The sequence below is a fragment of the Lasiodiplodia theobromae genome (assembly GCF_012971845.1).
Source record: "Lasiodiplodia theobromae strain AM2As chromosome Unknown scaffold_38, whole genome shotgun sequence".
In the NCBI taxonomy this organism is placed as follows: domain Eukaryota; kingdom Fungi; phylum Ascomycota; class Dothideomycetes; order Botryosphaeriales; family Botryosphaeriaceae; genus Lasiodiplodia; species Lasiodiplodia theobromae.
This window is the reverse complement of record NW_023336517.1, coordinates 25662-41299: the sequence shown is the minus strand read 5'-3', so window position 1 is coordinate 41299 and position 15638 is coordinate 25662. Positions and strand designations below refer to the sequence as shown.

Sequence of the window (15638 nt, the reverse complement as noted above, 5' to 3'; positions counted from 1 at the left end):
CGTGTCGTAACATTCGCAAGATATATCGATACCCTAAAGACCGTGCTTCTCAAGCTGTTTGCCCTCTTCAAGATTATGTAACTGAACCATCCTCAAGCGAACATCGCAATTGGGAACTCTGCTATATGCAACTTCGCCGATCCATATGGCACCAACTCCAACCTTACCTTCTTATCCCGATCCACAAATACATCTGTTGGAGTCTCTGCCGCTGTCCCCTGCTCAACCGGCCAGTCGATCTCGTATCCATCAACCCAGATAACTGTGGGCTGAGAGTCCGTAAAAAACGCTGGTTTTCGTGAATCGACCTCCCCGGACTGCAGCGTTTCCACTTCTATTGTCTCCGGGTCGATGGCGAAATTCCACGAGGAAATGGGGTCGAGGACGTAGTCAGAGGCACGTGGGTCGGTTTCAGATGCAGGCAGCGGCATGCGGTCTGTGAAGTTCAATGGCTGGTGAGATGAAGAGTTGAATGGGATGGACAAAGCGTAGAGTAGTGGGCCGAAGTAGATTGAAATCGTCCCGTCGCGCTTTGACACACGGGGCTCAAGCGGAAGGTTGAGATTGAAGGACGTGACGCCTTTGGGTACAGCAATTTCTTGGAGCCCGGACTCGCCCGGTGTGGCGTTGAGCAGGCCGCTGCTATTGGGCTGGCTGTAAGTGGAGTTGAGCTGCTGCGCCCATCCCGGAATTCGAACCGCGAAGTTGAAAGCGGTCTCGGCTTCGATCTCATAACGCAAGAGACCAGCAAAGGGGTACTCGGTGTTGCATGTTACTAGAAACACATATCAGAGTGAAGCTTCCTTGGCGGTGAAACTGACAAGACCTTTGATGTGAGAGCCGTTTACATCTGTCTCGAGTGTAGTTGGCCCAAGCAGGACATGGGCAATTCGCCCTTCCCCGTATTTCACATACGACGAGGCTACATATTTGGGGTAGCCCTGAGGATGGTTTACGGTGCAGCACGGCTTCAAAGCATCCTGTCAGTCTTACGAGGTGCCTGCTACGGTTGAAATGTATATCAGAGTTAACAGAGCGCGTGACTTACGAAATTGGGCTCTAAGCCGAAAGAATTGCTGTACGAAACAACGTTGAAGAAAGGATTGTCTGTAAGGTTTCTTGCCCAAGGTTGATTCGTTTGCGTCACGTATTGGTGCGACCACCCTTTGTGAGGTCAGCTAGCTAGTCAAGGATTGGGCACAAGGTACGATCCTTACAGTCATGGCTGACAGCTGCTGGGAGGGCGTTGAAAGCTGCCAGCTCGGCTCGGTCCGCGAAGTCATTTGTACCGTGGAAGCGGTACAGGTAAGCGAATGAAAACATGGACTCAACTACCGTGCAGAGCTCTGATCTGCCAGACGAGTAAGCCACGTCTCGATTGAAACTTGGGCATACCAAGTAAATCCGGCAGAACTCGCCAGAAAGCCAGCAACATACCCTCGCTGGGAATTGTGACCACCAAGATGCTCGTCGGCAATTATAACTCCTGACCGGGATCCATGGTACTCTGTGGTCATTTGAACGGCGTCATGTGTTTGCTGGACGAGGCTTTGGTTGTTTGTCAATCTGTAAAGTACGGTGGGATAGCGTAGACCTTTACATCTGTTAGTCAAACGGCTCATGCATGTCATTGCGGGACCTTCCTTGCGCGAGGTTTACACCGTGTGTGAAGCTGCTTGTTTTGATGTTCGGGGTGCCAACTTTTGGGAAGGTTTCGTTGGTGAAGAACGTCGTCCAGTCCCTTCCGCCCTTCCTCCCCCCTTCGAACATCAGCTGCATGGTTTCCCAGATGGTGGCAGAGTTGTTTTGAGGGTGGTTTTCATAGAGCCACATGAGAGACATGGGAAGCTCGTGCGTGCGCGAAAGACCAAATTTGAAGGGATCGAAGTTGTCGCCTTCTTGCTGGATGAGGCCAGTAAAATTCGATTTCAGCATTTGGTTCGCAAGAGTGACGAACCTATGCATGGCGTCAACGATGCGCTCTGTCTCGGTAGGATCGGCTTCCGCGTATTGCTGTACGTGCAGTCAGCTTGCTGGAATTGGTGGTCCGCGGATCTCTCGCGTCATACCACGAGACCAAAGAACAATAAACTCCTCGCCCAAATGCCTCGGGCTGACTTTTCTGTCTCTGGGCCGAGCCATCCATCGTCGGCCTGGTGACTCAGTGTGTAGTCAAGGAAGATTCTTGCTTGATCCTTCAGCCTGGAGTTGCCTGTGATCCATGCCAATGGCACAATGTAGTTGAACCAGTACGGCGCTGATTCATGAAGCTCGGAATATTCGTGATCCCCTCCAAGCCATGTCGAACGGGCAACGAATCTGTAAAAATCAAACAGGTTTCCCGCGAGTCCATCCGCGGAGAGTGAAAGCTGGTCCTCTAGCCAGCCCTGAGCTCGCACTGATCCGAGAGGAAGAGTCTCGAACTTGGAAGGGGCGAGTGCTGCAACGAGTCAGTTCGCAATTCTGTAAAGTGATGGCAGTACTGCCACTAACTTTGAACGCTATCCATTCCATTTCCAGGATGCACCATGAGCAAGAGCAGGTATAGGATGTTTAGTACCGTACAGATATGGAAGGCCATTGTTTGTCTCCAATGTAGATCACGACAGGATATTTCCGTTCGACTCGAGAATTTAGAAACGGCGTAACTTTAAATTGGTGAGAAATGATATGTGAACCAGAATACTATAGGCTACGTATCGGCGTTCGGGATAAGTCACGGAAGAGAAATGCGCAACGCAGCGGACATAGGTCCGAGACTTCCTCCGAGGTACCAACAGGCGCTCGCGTCGACTTTCCGCTAACCGACGCGCGGTAGTCACTGAGCATTATCTACCTAGATAATTCGTTAATTTTCCATCGCTACCGCCCGCTATTCGCTTCACGCGCCCGTTTTTTTTTTTTTTGCTCGTCTTTCTTTCTATCCTTTACATTTCTAAAGTAATTATAGATTCGGCTTCCTATAGGTTGTTTAGATTAGAACTATTTTCCACTGTTTCTTACTAGCTGCGCTGTAATATATCTCTAATTCATTCCAATATAATATATAAATGTTGCTATTCCCATAATAGCCCCAGTCAAGGCCATGACTTTTCTGCATTTAATCCAATACAGCCTACGTATAAATCTATGGACGACGTTGGCACTGCGATTGTGATGTGGGAACGGGACTTTGGGAATCGGAAGACCTAGGATCTCACACAGGGGGCCCCATCCTTGCTTCACATCGAAGAAGAACAGCTTCTCCTTCGGGACGACTCGGCGAAGATAGTCCTGGTGGGCATCGTACAAAAGCTCGTGGTTGTCCAGCGGCCACATGACGGCATCGATGTCGCAAACCTCGGGCACACGGTTCCACACGGCATGAATGTAGTCCATGAAGCGCACCTGGCGGCGCGACTCCCACAGCCAGCCGCCTTTAGTGCTCAGCTGGTTGAAGCCCGTGCACAATGTGCGGTAGCTGGCCCACCACGCGGCGTGGTCGCGCACCGTGCAGATGACGACGGCGCGCGGGTACAGCGCTAGCAGCTCCTCGACAAAGTAACAGCCCGGCGCGTCCGTTGTCGCGACATGGCCCGCCGTCAGTTGCGCCAGCCGATGCTGTATGAGCGTGCGGTCGACTACACTACGGGCCGGGCAGAGGGCGACAACGTCGCGGGACCACTCTTGCTGCTCCCTCGACCCCGTAGCTGCGACTGTTCCGCCGTCGTACACGGAGCCATTCAGAAGGATTGAGAGAGCAACACCCATAGTTGTTGTCCCAGTACGCGGGAGTCCGGCGCCGATGACCTGCATTGCGTCGTTGCTTTCCTTTCTGGGAGTTGGCTTGAGGCTGTCATTGCTCTGGCCGTTTGGGGTGTGGTTTTCGGGAGACTTGTCCGTTGGTGTAGATTCCAGGAGAGGAGTTTGAGGGGTTGCGACGCTGGTGGCCATGGCTGAAATCTCCTGTCCTTGTCTCCTCTGTTTGGCACTTGCTCTCTGCTGTGTCTGCTGCAACCACGAGCTTGGAGATAAACCTTTATATTTGCGCCTGTTCGGTCATCGGACCCGGACATAGGCATAGTCGCACGCATGTGGCTGCCGCATAACTAACTTTAACTTTATGAACAGACGCAAACTGTAATTAGAGTTCCATTCGGTTGGTTAAAGTTAAGATACGACACCGCTTAGACAACCTCTTCTATCATGATTACTGTGTAACCTATAATAGATTGTCTCTCTAAGTGTCTGACGGCTAGTAGAGTCTATGGAACCTTGCATAGTTACTCATGTTCCTCCCTTCTAAGGACATTAGCGAGTTATTCTAGGCTCCATGTTTCAGCAATAAAGGAAAAGAAGCCGGACTTACGTCAAGTGATTGAATTAGGCAAATTGTCAGCTTTGAAGCTCCTGGCCTCGCCCGGGTTTCCGCCCAAGCTACTCTATAGCCCACCGGAGTGAACAATGTATTGGTCAGTAGGATGACTTGCTTGTTGGCAAAAGCACGGCTCATTAACCAGCCCACCTCAGCAGGGTCTAGGAGTGAGACAGCGTTGTCGAGTAAGACCATGTCCGCACCGCTCAGTATCGCCCGCGCCAGTCCAAGCCTCTGCTTTTCAACAGGGCTGAGCTGCGGTTGGCTAGCTCCCGCTAGCTCGTCTTCCAGATTTGAGCCTAACTGTAGACCGACAAGCTGCAGGGCATGTCGGATCCGACCGTCAGGGCACACCCCCGCTGGATCTGGTAAAGCACCGTCAGTATGGAACATATCAGGACCGCTGCTTTTGGTTGGCTTACCCAAGTTGAACTTCAGGGTTCCAGGGAATATGACGGTCTTTCGTGGTACCACGGCGATGCTGTCTCGAAGCTGGTGTTGACCCATCTGGGAAACCGAGATGCCACCGATGGAAATGCGGCCAGCTGTTAAGTTTCTAGCACCTAAAACAGCGCTTACAACCGCTGCCTTCCACGACCTACCAGCACCGAAGATGGCGAGGGCCTCGCCTTGGTCGATTCTACAACTAAAGCCACGCATGATCGGGGGTTCGCCGAGGGATACCTGTGGTCGAAGCATCAGCCAGTGTTGAGTAGCCAGCTTTTCCCTCTGGTGCTCCTCCACTCCATAGCCAGGGGTAAAGGATGCTGGTGCAAAAGAGTACGCACTTCTTCGAAAGCAACTACGCCGCGACCGGGCTGCGGCCGATCCGCCAGGTCTCGATGAATCTCGCGGCCAACTTGTCCCCTGCAACAGGTCAGACCGGATCTGGCTAGGTAAAATGAGCGAATGTCGAGCAATACACATACAGCCTTGCTGCCACACCGAATCCCCGGCCAAATACCGCCCTCCATAGCCGCGGCACCTCCGCCGCCGTCTGGCTCGCCGCCCATCCTTGCACCAGCACCACCCCCAGCTCTCTCGCACTCTTATCACCGCCACCGCCACCGGACGCAGCAGCGACAAGAGCAATAGCCACGCTCGCCACTAGCGCCGCCACGCCGACTGCCCCGGCCTTGAGCGTAGCAACCGTGTCGTTCCGCACCCACGCTGCCCGCGCATCGACCCAAGTGTCTAGCCGGCCGCGCAGCTCGGCCACGACGAGGGACTCAGCGCCATGGGCATGGATGGTTGCGGAGCCAGCGACAGAAGAGGTAAGGGAGGAGACTGCGGCAGTGTAGTGCCTTTGAGGACCACCGGCAGAATGGGGCTGATTGGGAGCGCCGGAAGGGGGGCCGCGTCTGGGGCGGGCGGCATGGGACAGATGGCTGAACGCCGAGCTTGCGTAGTATATGGCTGCTGCGAATGCAAAGAGCAGAATCTGTTTTCGTGACGCGCCTCCCAGCTCTTAGATTAGCGTGCGTGCTCTCCTCGAGATGAGTAGTATCTAACGGATGGCATATAGGTAAGAGCACTGACCACCCGCGGTGCCGCGACCATTATCGTTGCGAAGCTGGCTGCGAGCCGGCCGATCATCAGAAGAAGGCGGGCCAGCTGGTTCGGAAACGGCTCGTCGAGCACAGTGGCTTCGGTAACCAGAAGCTCTGTGCGACGACGGCGGCCGAGGGCTTTCCTAGAGGTTTCCAGGATGGTGGCTGTGGCAGCGTTGGTGTACAGGCCTCGGGAAGCGCGCTCGGTGATGACCTGGCTGGCGGCGTGAGCGTGCGGACACCATGGGCGAAAAAGATTGACGGAGGCGACGCTGCTCACGCACTTACCGACATGCCAACGAAGAAGGCAAACTGCGATGCCGCATGGAAAACAAGCCGTCCAGAGGAAGGTATGTGCTGATTGGCAATGCATCGGTCGTCATTCCGAATAGAACCCCCATTAGATGATTGCGCCCCGCCGAAGGACCAGAAAATCCACAAATGACCCATGGCCGTGCCCAAATACGGCATCCCGAGCACAATAATTAACATACGGCTGTCGGCGGCTTTGAGGTACGATCGCCATCCTGACTCCTTGTTCATCTTTTTGTCTTCGAGCTTAAAACCGGTGCGGGATGGAACTACGTATTGCTCATCGTCTGCATCCGCATCGCTTTCTGCAGCAACACCTTGAATGACGTCTCTCAAGGATTGGCTGTCAAGCTTGGGGTTGTACTCTTCCTCGAACCGGCCGTCTCGTAGCGTGACGACGCGACCGCATTGCCGCAAGACAGCTGGGATGCGTGTTGCTACAATTCGGCACTTACCTGATGCAAGCCCGACCACCGCCCGGTCGAAGATGTCGGCGCTTGCGGGGACACCATCCAGTAAGATGACGGGGGCGTCGGCGTACAAGGCCCGCGCGAGGCCGATCCTTTTCTGATGGTCGCGGGATAGCGCGCAGTCCTCTTCCAGAATCGTCTCGTCTCCATACGGCAGCTGGTCCAGGATTGACGCAATGCCGCAGGCGTGGATGATCTCTGTATAACTGGAAGATGTGATTCTTTAGCACTCGTTGTGAACGGAGGGGCTTGCTGGAGTCATCTACCGCTTCGGCTCGAAGCTCTTCCCGAAGACAATGTTGTCTCTGATGGTTCCCCGTGTTATGTACGGCTTTCTAGGACAGTATGCTGCGGGCCTCGAGCCGTTGACTCTGCCTTCATAGTGACATCGGTTAGACTAACCCTCTCAACAGCCTGCCGAGCGATGCATTACCTCGAGCCATGTGTATCTTTCCCAATACGGCCTGCAGGAATGAGCTTTCGCCAGAACCGGTCACGGCGACTAGTTCTTCGTGACCGATGCCTAGAGATTTGCCATTGAAATCCGACAAGCTGAACCATGTCGCACAGGGCTGTTCCAATGCGGTCAAACCTGGGAGATAGTGGCATTCGGCCGGTTGACCGCTCCGCTCCCGCAGGAGAGTCTTGATTCGGCGACACAAATCCCGCGAATCTAGGATGCTGCGTACGCTCTTTTGCCAATATTGAGCGCACAGTCCCAGCACACGAAACTGCAGCAAGGCGAACACCAAGGTTGGCATGTCTAGATCCCGGCTTGCAGGGAGAGAAAACAGAGTGGTCACGGCGGCTACGACGGGCCTGGCCGGCGTTATGATGTGACTTGAAAAGAGACATTAGACTCACCAATGTGCGTGTAGTGTCTGCACTGCGCAGTCAATGATAGCGATCCTCCACACCAGCTGCGTTCGCTCGGCCCGGCACTGCTGCAGGTTCCTGGCCAGCGCCTTCTCCCACGCGAGCCTTTGGATGGGCCCGGCATTTGCGCCTACGGCGCGGACCAGGGCGTTGCGGGCGGCATCTGCTCTTTTAACGCGCTCCCGATCTGCGGTGAAGAGCAGGCGGAAGCCAGCCAGCAACGGCCGACGGGCGAGAAGTACAAAGAGCTGCGTATTCATGTCAGCGTAGGCCTTGGTAGTTTCCGGTTTGGGCAACCGCTTACTCCGATCCAAGCACTCGACCCCAGGTCTGCCAACAACAGTGTAGCCCCGACGGCAAAGATCCATGGCAGAGTGTAGGCGCGAACCTTTTCTGTCGCGCCGGCCGCGATGTATTTGGTCTTGTTGCATTCCGCTCGCCAGTCGACCGATGTCTTGCATCTCGTCATTCAGCATGTCTTCGCAGCCCTCTGATTCTCTTTCTTGCTTCTTAGACCGTGGGAGCTCACTCACATCTGCTCCCTGGAGGCCAGCCCGCAACAGCAAAACCATGGCCTCCGCTCTCATAGGACCCGCAATCAACGTCGCCTGATGCGCCGCCACCACACCAAACGCCACATGCGCGGTCTGCGCGGCACAGGCGAAGGCCGCAAGCCAGGCAGCTGCTGCCAGCGATGTCGGGCTCGCCAGAAATGGCACGACGAGCCGGTGCTGCTGCCCTGTTGCATGGCGAAGCAGATGCGACAGCACGAGCGGAACCCAAACGCCAGCGAAGTCCGAGCACAGCTGGATGAAGCCGACTCTGCAGAGTTCCGGCTCCGGAGGTGAATCCATTGGCCGAGGCGCTAGTCAGAGGACCTAAGGGAGCAAGGCGTGGAATCAGGGCAACGTAGGGTAGTAGAGTTCGTCGGATACGTTCTAGGCAAACGCACAGCGCGGTCGGCTTACACTATGAAGGAGATGCGTCTTTGCTTGACGTCGAGGATGAAAGAAAGAATACGGGCTTTTTTTCGAGAGCCAAGAACTTTTAACCGAGAGTAAGGTTGTATTGCCGCCTCACTAGCCGTAGTTCTAACTTTAATATGTATATACTTTATACTCGTCATCAGTCGTTTAGAGAGTTTGTTAATTATAGTTTAATCATTCAGCCTACAACTTAAATTTTCTATTCAGCCTTAGTATACCTACTTCTTACACTAAGGTAAAAGTATATACGCGGCTAGTCTACTATTTTTATAGTATACTACTTTTGCTGACTCGGCTTATACGAGATGCATCTTTTTTTTAGGTGGAGACGCTCGTGACCAGACTCTTATAGTTATAGTCTAGGCAGACTTGCGTGTGGAAAAGATTCTAACTGAAGAAGCTTATATACTGCACCGACGAAGGGGTTCGTCATTATCTAAGATGGGTGACGAAATCACGGTACCCGCAAACATGAACGGCAAACCCAAGCCCATGCCACTCGCCATCGTCGGGCTCTCCTGCCGGCTCCCACGTGGCATCCACACGCCGGAGGCCTTCTGGGATTTCCTGACGGCGGCTGGTAGCGGGCGGCGCGGGATGCCGAAGGAGCGATTCGATGCCGATGCCTTCTACCACCCGAACCCAGAGCGGGCCGGCACGATGAACGTCAAACACGGCTATTTCCTGGATGACGACCTTCGTTCCTTCGACGCTGCATTTTTCAACGTCGCGGAAGAAGAAGCAAAGGCAATGGTGGGTGCTGCAATGACGCAACATGTTGATACTTCGCTGACGGGCTGCAGGACCCACAACAATTGATGCTGCTCGAGTGCACGTACGAAGCACTCGAGGATGCTGGCATGCCCAAGGAAAAAGTGGCGGGCGCCAACGTTGGTACGTTTATGGCGAGTAGCTTGAGTGACTACAACATAGAACAGATGCGGGATACAGCGTCAGAGCCGGTATACGCGGCCATCGGCGGGCATATGTGTATGCTGAGCAATCGGATCTCGCATCATTTCGACCTGTGGGGGGTGAGTCTTTCTTTTTTTTTCTACAGCCTTGGGCGTTTCATTTTTTTCTTTTCTTATTTTAACCATGTGGGCAGCCCAGCTACACGGTCGACACGGCCTGCTCGTCCAGCCTGCACGCGCTACACCTGGCAGCGCAAAGCCTGCAGCACGGCGAGTGCGAGGTTGCCATCATCGGGGCATGTTGCTTGAATCTTAGTCCCACGCGCTGGATCCAGCTGTCAAAACTGGGGTGCGTATAACCCCACCAGATAAAAGCTGCACTAACATGGGCAGGCTGATTAATCCGGACGGGCGTACCTTGGCTTTCGACCATCGCGTCAGCTCGGGCTACGCACGCGGAGAGGGTGCGGCATGCGCGATCCTGAAGCCGCTCGACCGGGCGCTGGCCGACGACGACCGCATCTACGCGACGGTGCTCGGGACGGGCATCGGACACGGCGGGCGCGGGCCGAGCATCACCTACCCCGGTTCGGCGGCGCAGATGCGGCTGATCCGCGAGGTGTACGCCCGCGCCGGCCTCGACCCGCGAGACGTGGCTTTCGTCGAAGCGCACGCTGCGGGCACGGCCGTCGGGGATCCAATCGAGGCCAGTGCCATCGGCGGCGTCTTTGGGGCGAGGGACGGACCGCCGCTGTACATAGGGTCGGTCAAGTCGAATGTCGGGCACTTGGAGGCCGCCAGCGGGATGGTGTCGCTGCTCAAGGCGGTCCTGATGCTGGACAGACGCTTGATTGTGCCCAATGCCGACTTTGAGAAGCCAGCCGACAATATCGACACGTGCCGGTGGAACATGGAGGTGCGCACCCCGACCGCAGTGGGGAGACGACGCTGACAGTTCAAAGGTGCCCGTGGTGACGACGCCGTGGCCCGAAGGGCGGCACTACGTCAGTGTCAACAACTTCGGCTACGGTGGGTCCAACAGCCATTGCGTGCTGGGCCGGCCGCCGCAGGAAGCAAACGGGGCTGCAGACGAGAGCGGCAGCCAGAGGAGGCTTTTCGTCCTGTCGGCAGGCGACGCAGCCGCCGCGAGCGCCGCCCGCGACCGCTTCTGCGCGTACCTGGAAGCGCGGCCGGGCGTGCGCATGCAGGACCTGGCATACACGCTCGGCGAGCGCCGCTCGCGCCTGCGATATAGGCTCGCCGCCACAGCATCAACGGCCGACGAACTGAGGCGTGCGCTTGGCGGAGCCCTCTGCCGCCGCGCGCCCGCGCGAGCGCCCAGGCTGGCCTTCGTCTTCACGGGCCAGGGCGCGCAATGGGCGGGCATGGGGCGGGCGCTCATGGACGTCTATCCCGTCTTCGCGTCGGCAATGCACGCCGCCAGCGCCTGTCTGGACGCATTGGGCGCGCCCTTCGCGCTGCTCGACGAGCTGCGTAAGCCCGAATCTTGCTCGCGCATCCACAACGCCGCCGTTGCGCAGCCGGCCGTCACGGCGCTGCAGATGGCGCTGGTGGAGCTGCTGCGCTCGTGGGGAGTGCGGCCGGTCGCCGTCGTGGGCCACTCGAGCGGCGAGATGGCGGCCGCCTTCGCCGCCGGCATGCTCTCGCTGGACGCGGCCATGCGGGCTGCCTACCAGCGCGGGCAGGCCGTGGCCGGGCTGAAGCGCCGCGGCGCCATGGTGGCCGTCGCGGCGGGCGCCGCGCAGGTGCAGCCGCTGCTGGACGACGTCTCTGGCTGCGCCGTCGTCGCGTGCGAGAACTCGCCCAAGTCGGCCACCGTGTCGGGCGACGAGCGGGCAGTGGACGACTTCGTCGCCGCGGCCGAGGCGAGGGGCATGCAGGTCCGCCGGCTGCGTGTCGGCGTCGCGTACCACTCTCCCCACATGCATGCCGTCGCGGAGCAGTACGCGGCGGCCATTGACGGCATCGAAGCGGCGGCGCCCGGGGTCGACTTCTTCTCGTCGGTGCTCGGCGGTGCGGGCGGACCCGACTGCGGGCGGGCGCCGTACTGGGTGCAGAACTTCACGCAGCGGGTGAGATTCACCGAGGCGCTGGAGGCGCTGTACGCCGCCGGGAAGCCGGACGTGGTCGTCGAGATCGGCCCGCACTCGGCACTGCGCCGCCCGATCGCCGAGACGCTGCCAAGGGACGTTGCGTACCTCGCGCCGCTCGTGCGGGGCGTCGACGGCGAAGCGTCGTGCCTGCAGCTGGCCGGCCGCCTGTTTGAGCTCGGCGTGCCTGTCGACCTGGCGCGCGTGAACACGGCAACGAACGGCAAGCTGGTGACGGACCTGCCCCGCTACCCGTGGACGCGCCGGCCCTGCGCCGTCGAGTCGCGCGTCGTGAGCCACCATCTGCGGCCGCCGCTGCCGCGGCACGACCTGCTGGGCGTGCTGACGCCCTGCTCCGACCGCCGCACCCTCACGTGGCGCAACGTCTTCTCCCTGTCCGACTTCTCCTGGCTGCACGACCACCGCCTGCACGGCGCACCGACGTTTCCGCTCGCCGGTTTCGCCACCATGGCCGTCGAGGCCGCGGCTCAGCATGCCGCGCTGCGCAGCATCGACGACTTCGCCGGCGTTGGCGTGCGCAGCCTCCGCGTGCTTGCGCCGCTGACGGTGCAAGAAAGCGCCGTGCACGAAATGGTGACGCGCCTACGCCCGCGGTCCACGCTGTGGAGCGAGTTTGAGGTGTCGTCCTGGTGCGCCGCCGCCCGCGAGTGGCAGTACCACTGCGTCGGCCTGGTGGCCACGACCCGGCGTTCCTCGGTCGGCCCGCACTCCGGCGCCGCCGACCCGGACACCCGGCCCGTGGAACTGGGCGCCTTCTACGACGCCCTGCGGCCCGCCCGCGGCCCTGCCTTCAGGAACATCCGTGAGCTCCACGCGAGCCCGGCGACCGCCGACGCCGTCGTCGAGATGCCCATGCAGTACGACGCCCGCCTCATCGTCCACCCAACGCTTCTCGACACGCTCATCCAGGTCGCCGAGCCCCTGCGCGCCGGAGCGGCCGCCGTCGCCGTGGATTCGTTGCACGTGTCTCGCAGCCTTCTGGACGTCGCCCCGCACGCTCTTCTCCGCGCACGCGCCTGGGTCGATGACGACGGCGCAACCTGCTCGGCGCAGGCCAGTTCTGGCAGCACTGTTCTCCTCCAGCTTCGCCGCCTGGCGCTTGCTGCGATCCCGCCCGCCGCCAGCTCTGCCCGCTGCTACCGCATGACCTGGCAACCGGTTCCAGAAACCGCTGCCGATTCCTCGCCGCCGCCGCCGCCCGTCACAATCGTCCACGGCGACGCCTCCAGCCTCGCCTTCGCTCACGCGGTCCAGGCTGCTCTCCTGCAGTTGCCCAACCCGCCTCCGTCGGTGACGTGCACCTCCTTCGCGGCGTTGGGCGACCCGTCCCGCCAGTTCTGCGTCGTCGTCTGCGACGCAGCCTCAGCCCCGCCCCTGCTGGCCAGCATCCCCGACGATGACGCGCTGGCGCAGGTGCGCTGCCTCTTGCTCGACGCTGCCGCCGTGCTGTGGGTGTCGAGCGCTGCGGCGCCCGAGAGCGGGCTGGTGACGGGGCTGGCGCGCACGCTGCGCTTCGAGGCGGCGGCGTGCGTCGCCACGCTGCACCTCGCCGCCGCCCAGGACATGGCGCCGGCGGCCGTGCGCGTGGCCGACGTCGTTGGCATCATGGTGGCGGGGACGGCCGAGCGCGAGTTCGCCGACGCGGGCGGCCGCTTGTCTGTGCCGCGCGTGCTGGCCGACAAGCGCGTCAGCGCCATCGTGGCGGGCAGGCGGCCGGCACTGAGAGACGTGTGCATCACCGAATCCAGCCGCCTGAAAGCAGCCGGCCGAGACGACGACGAGGAGCCGGCGTGGTGGTTCGAGGAAGACGGCGCCGTGGGCGCCCTCGCCGATGGCGACATGGAGATCCGCGTGGCCGCCGCAACCCTGGAAGCCGGCCTCGAGATGACGGCGTGCAGCGGAGTCGTGGTACGCCTGGGCGCTGCCGCCGCCGCCGGGCCCTTCGCCGTTGGAGACCGCGTGTGTGCCATTGCGCGCGGGCCGCTCCGCACACGCGCCAGGTGCTGCTGCTCCGTTGCCGCAAAGCTGTCGCCAGACGTGCCCTTTTCCCTCGCCGCTACCATCCCGTCGGCGTACTTGGCCGCCTACTTCGCGCTCAAAGACGTGGCGAGCCTGCGGCCGGCCGAGCGCGTCCTCGTGTTGGCGGCCACGGATGCCGACGGCGAAACAGCCGTGGGCATTGCAAAGATGCTTGGAGCCGACGTCATCCGCGCATCGGGCAGCAGCGTCGAGGTCGAGGACGGCGTGCTGGAAGCCAGCCTGGCGCTGCATGGTGGCAGCGTGGACGTGGTGCTCAACATGTGCCCTGGCGCCGAGGTGCTGCGGCTGGCCGTCGAGGTGCTCGCCCCAGGTGGTCGGCTGGTGGATCTGGGCCGGCACGGCGCATCACCTCAGACGGCGCTGCTGGACTTCGCCGAGCTCGGCCGCCGCGCTGTGACTATTGCTACTGTGGACCGCGTGCGTCTGCCTGCGCGCATCCGGCCCGTCCTTGGTGCCGTCGTTGAACTGTTCAACACCGGCCGCATCCGACGACCGGTGCAGCCAGCCGTTGTGCCGTTTTCGCAGCTAGCAAGCATCCTTTCTTCAGGCCAACTGACAGTGGTAGAGCTTGAGGATGGAGCCAAGGTGAAGGTAAGTCGCCCCCTTTTTGTCGCTTTACCCGGCAGGCCGTCCTTCAAACCAAGACACTTCGACTGATGGTACATTGAAGTTTGAGCCGGGACCCGCCGCCCGTCGGCTTCGCCCAGACGGGTCCTACATCATCGTTGGTGGGACCGGCGGGCTCGGCCGCACAATCGCGGCGTGGATGGTCCGCCAGGGGGCGCGCCGCATCGTGCTGCTGTCACGCAGCGGGCGCGTCGATTCCAAGGTGCGGGACCTATTGGAGTCCGCGAAGCCGGCGAGCATATCTGTCGAAGCCTGCGATGTGTGTGATGAAGACCAGTTGGTCCGCGTCCTGCGAGCAGCGGCGCCGGTTTACGGAGTCGTTCATTCTGCCATGGCACTGCGGGTAAGTAAAATGGAGAGCACATGGAGCCGTCCATGGCACACGAGACGTGATTGCTCCAAGTGTCATCTTTCAATATGCCCTGTCTGTCCCGTTCCTTTTGGCTGATCAAAGGTTCCATAGGACACTCTCTTCGAAAATATGACCTTGTCTGACTACACCTCTGTCCTCCATCCCAAAGTCGCCGGCGCCTGGGCCCTCCACCGCGCGCTTTCAACCGCCTCTCCCAACCCGCTGGATTTCTTCATCCTGCTCTCCTCGGCCTCGGGCATCGTTGGCGTGCGCGGCCAAGCTGCCTATGCCGCCGCAAGCACTTTCCTCGACGCATTTGCCCGCCATCTGCGGGCAGTGCACGGCGTGCCCGCCACCTCGCTCGACCTCGCTGCCGTCCGCGGCGTCGGCTACATTGCCGAGAATGCAGACACCATTCGCACCCAAGACATCCTGCGCAACATCGGCCATGCCGGCGAAAGCTTGGACGAGGCCGACGTGCTGGCCCTGGTTGCCGCCGCCGTTGCCGGCGCCATGGACGTCGATCTGCAGTGCATCACCGGCCTGGGCAGCGGCGACGTCATGGACCCTAAGTTCGCCATGCTGCCACGCCGCCCTGTCCAGCCCGAGCCGTCATCGGGTTTGCCTTCGCTCGCCGTAGTGCTGCGCCGGGCGCGCTCCGTGGAAGAGGTACGGAGCGCCGTTGCAGACGCCATTAGAGCCAAGGTCGCTGACATCTGCCGCGCCGATGTAATACTTAGAGCTGATGACGACATTACAGATGTGGTTCTCGACAGCCTAACTATTATAGAGCTACGTAGTTGGCTAAAGCGAGAGCTACAAATAAGTGTAAAAATATTATCGATTAAAAATATTTTAAAGCTAGTAATATAGTAGTGTTACGGAATCAGGATGCGGATTAAGCGGCGCAGCAGAACTCATGGGCGGACCGGATTATCTCATACCAAAGCCCCGGACGCACCTAACCCACTTCAATAGCCAACAAGTGTTACGGAATCAGGATGCGGGTCAAGCGGCGCAGCAGA

The 15638-nt window shown here is 59.4% G+C and overlaps 2 protein-coding genes across 2 annotated transcripts; one reads left to right on the top strand and one right to left on the bottom strand.

Annotated features, from left to right (window-relative positions):
* Positions 1 to 92: 92 nt before the first annotated feature.
* Positions 93 to 8416, bottom strand: LTHEOB_10345 (uncharacterized protein; the record flags this gene model as incomplete). The annotated part of the gene is made up of 18 exons (XM_035506980.1): positions 93 to 775; positions 994 to 1003; positions 1049 to 1164; positions 1218 to 1351; positions 1438 to 1548; positions 1640 to 2013; positions 2070 to 2440; positions 3147 to 3960; positions 4349 to 4719; positions 4777 to 4899; positions 4957 to 5038; positions 5143 to 5221; positions 5284 to 5795; positions 5894 to 6118; positions 6193 to 6892; positions 7551 to 7810; positions 7867 to 8016; positions 8096 to 8416. The coding sequence occupies 18 exons, from the start codon at positions 8414 to 8416 to the stop codon at positions 93 to 95; spliced, it is 5436 nt and encodes a 1811-aa protein (XP_035367882.1).
* A 603-nt stretch (positions 8417 to 9019) lies between these two features.
* Positions 9020 to 15394, top strand: LTHEOB_10344 (Polyketide synthase; the record flags this gene model as incomplete). Its single annotated transcript, XM_035506979.1, has 22 exons — positions 9020 to 9301; positions 9352 to 9582; positions 9657 to 9811; positions 9856 to 10378; positions 10425 to 10491; positions 10552 to 10636; positions 10718 to 10755; positions 10798 to 11363; positions 11427 to 11486; positions 11541 to 11555; positions 11601 to 11612; positions 11658 to 11672; positions 11730 to 11756; positions 11802 to 11827; positions 11870 to 12016; positions 12083 to 12167; positions 12249 to 12434; positions 12504 to 12557; positions 12648 to 14225; positions 14305 to 14604; positions 14725 to 15282; positions 15374 to 15394. 22 exons carry the CDS (start codon positions 9020 to 9022, stop codon positions 15392 to 15394), a joined length of 5031 nt encoding a protein of 1676 aa, XP_035367881.1.
* Between the last annotated feature and the right edge of the window lie 244 nt (positions 15395 to 15638).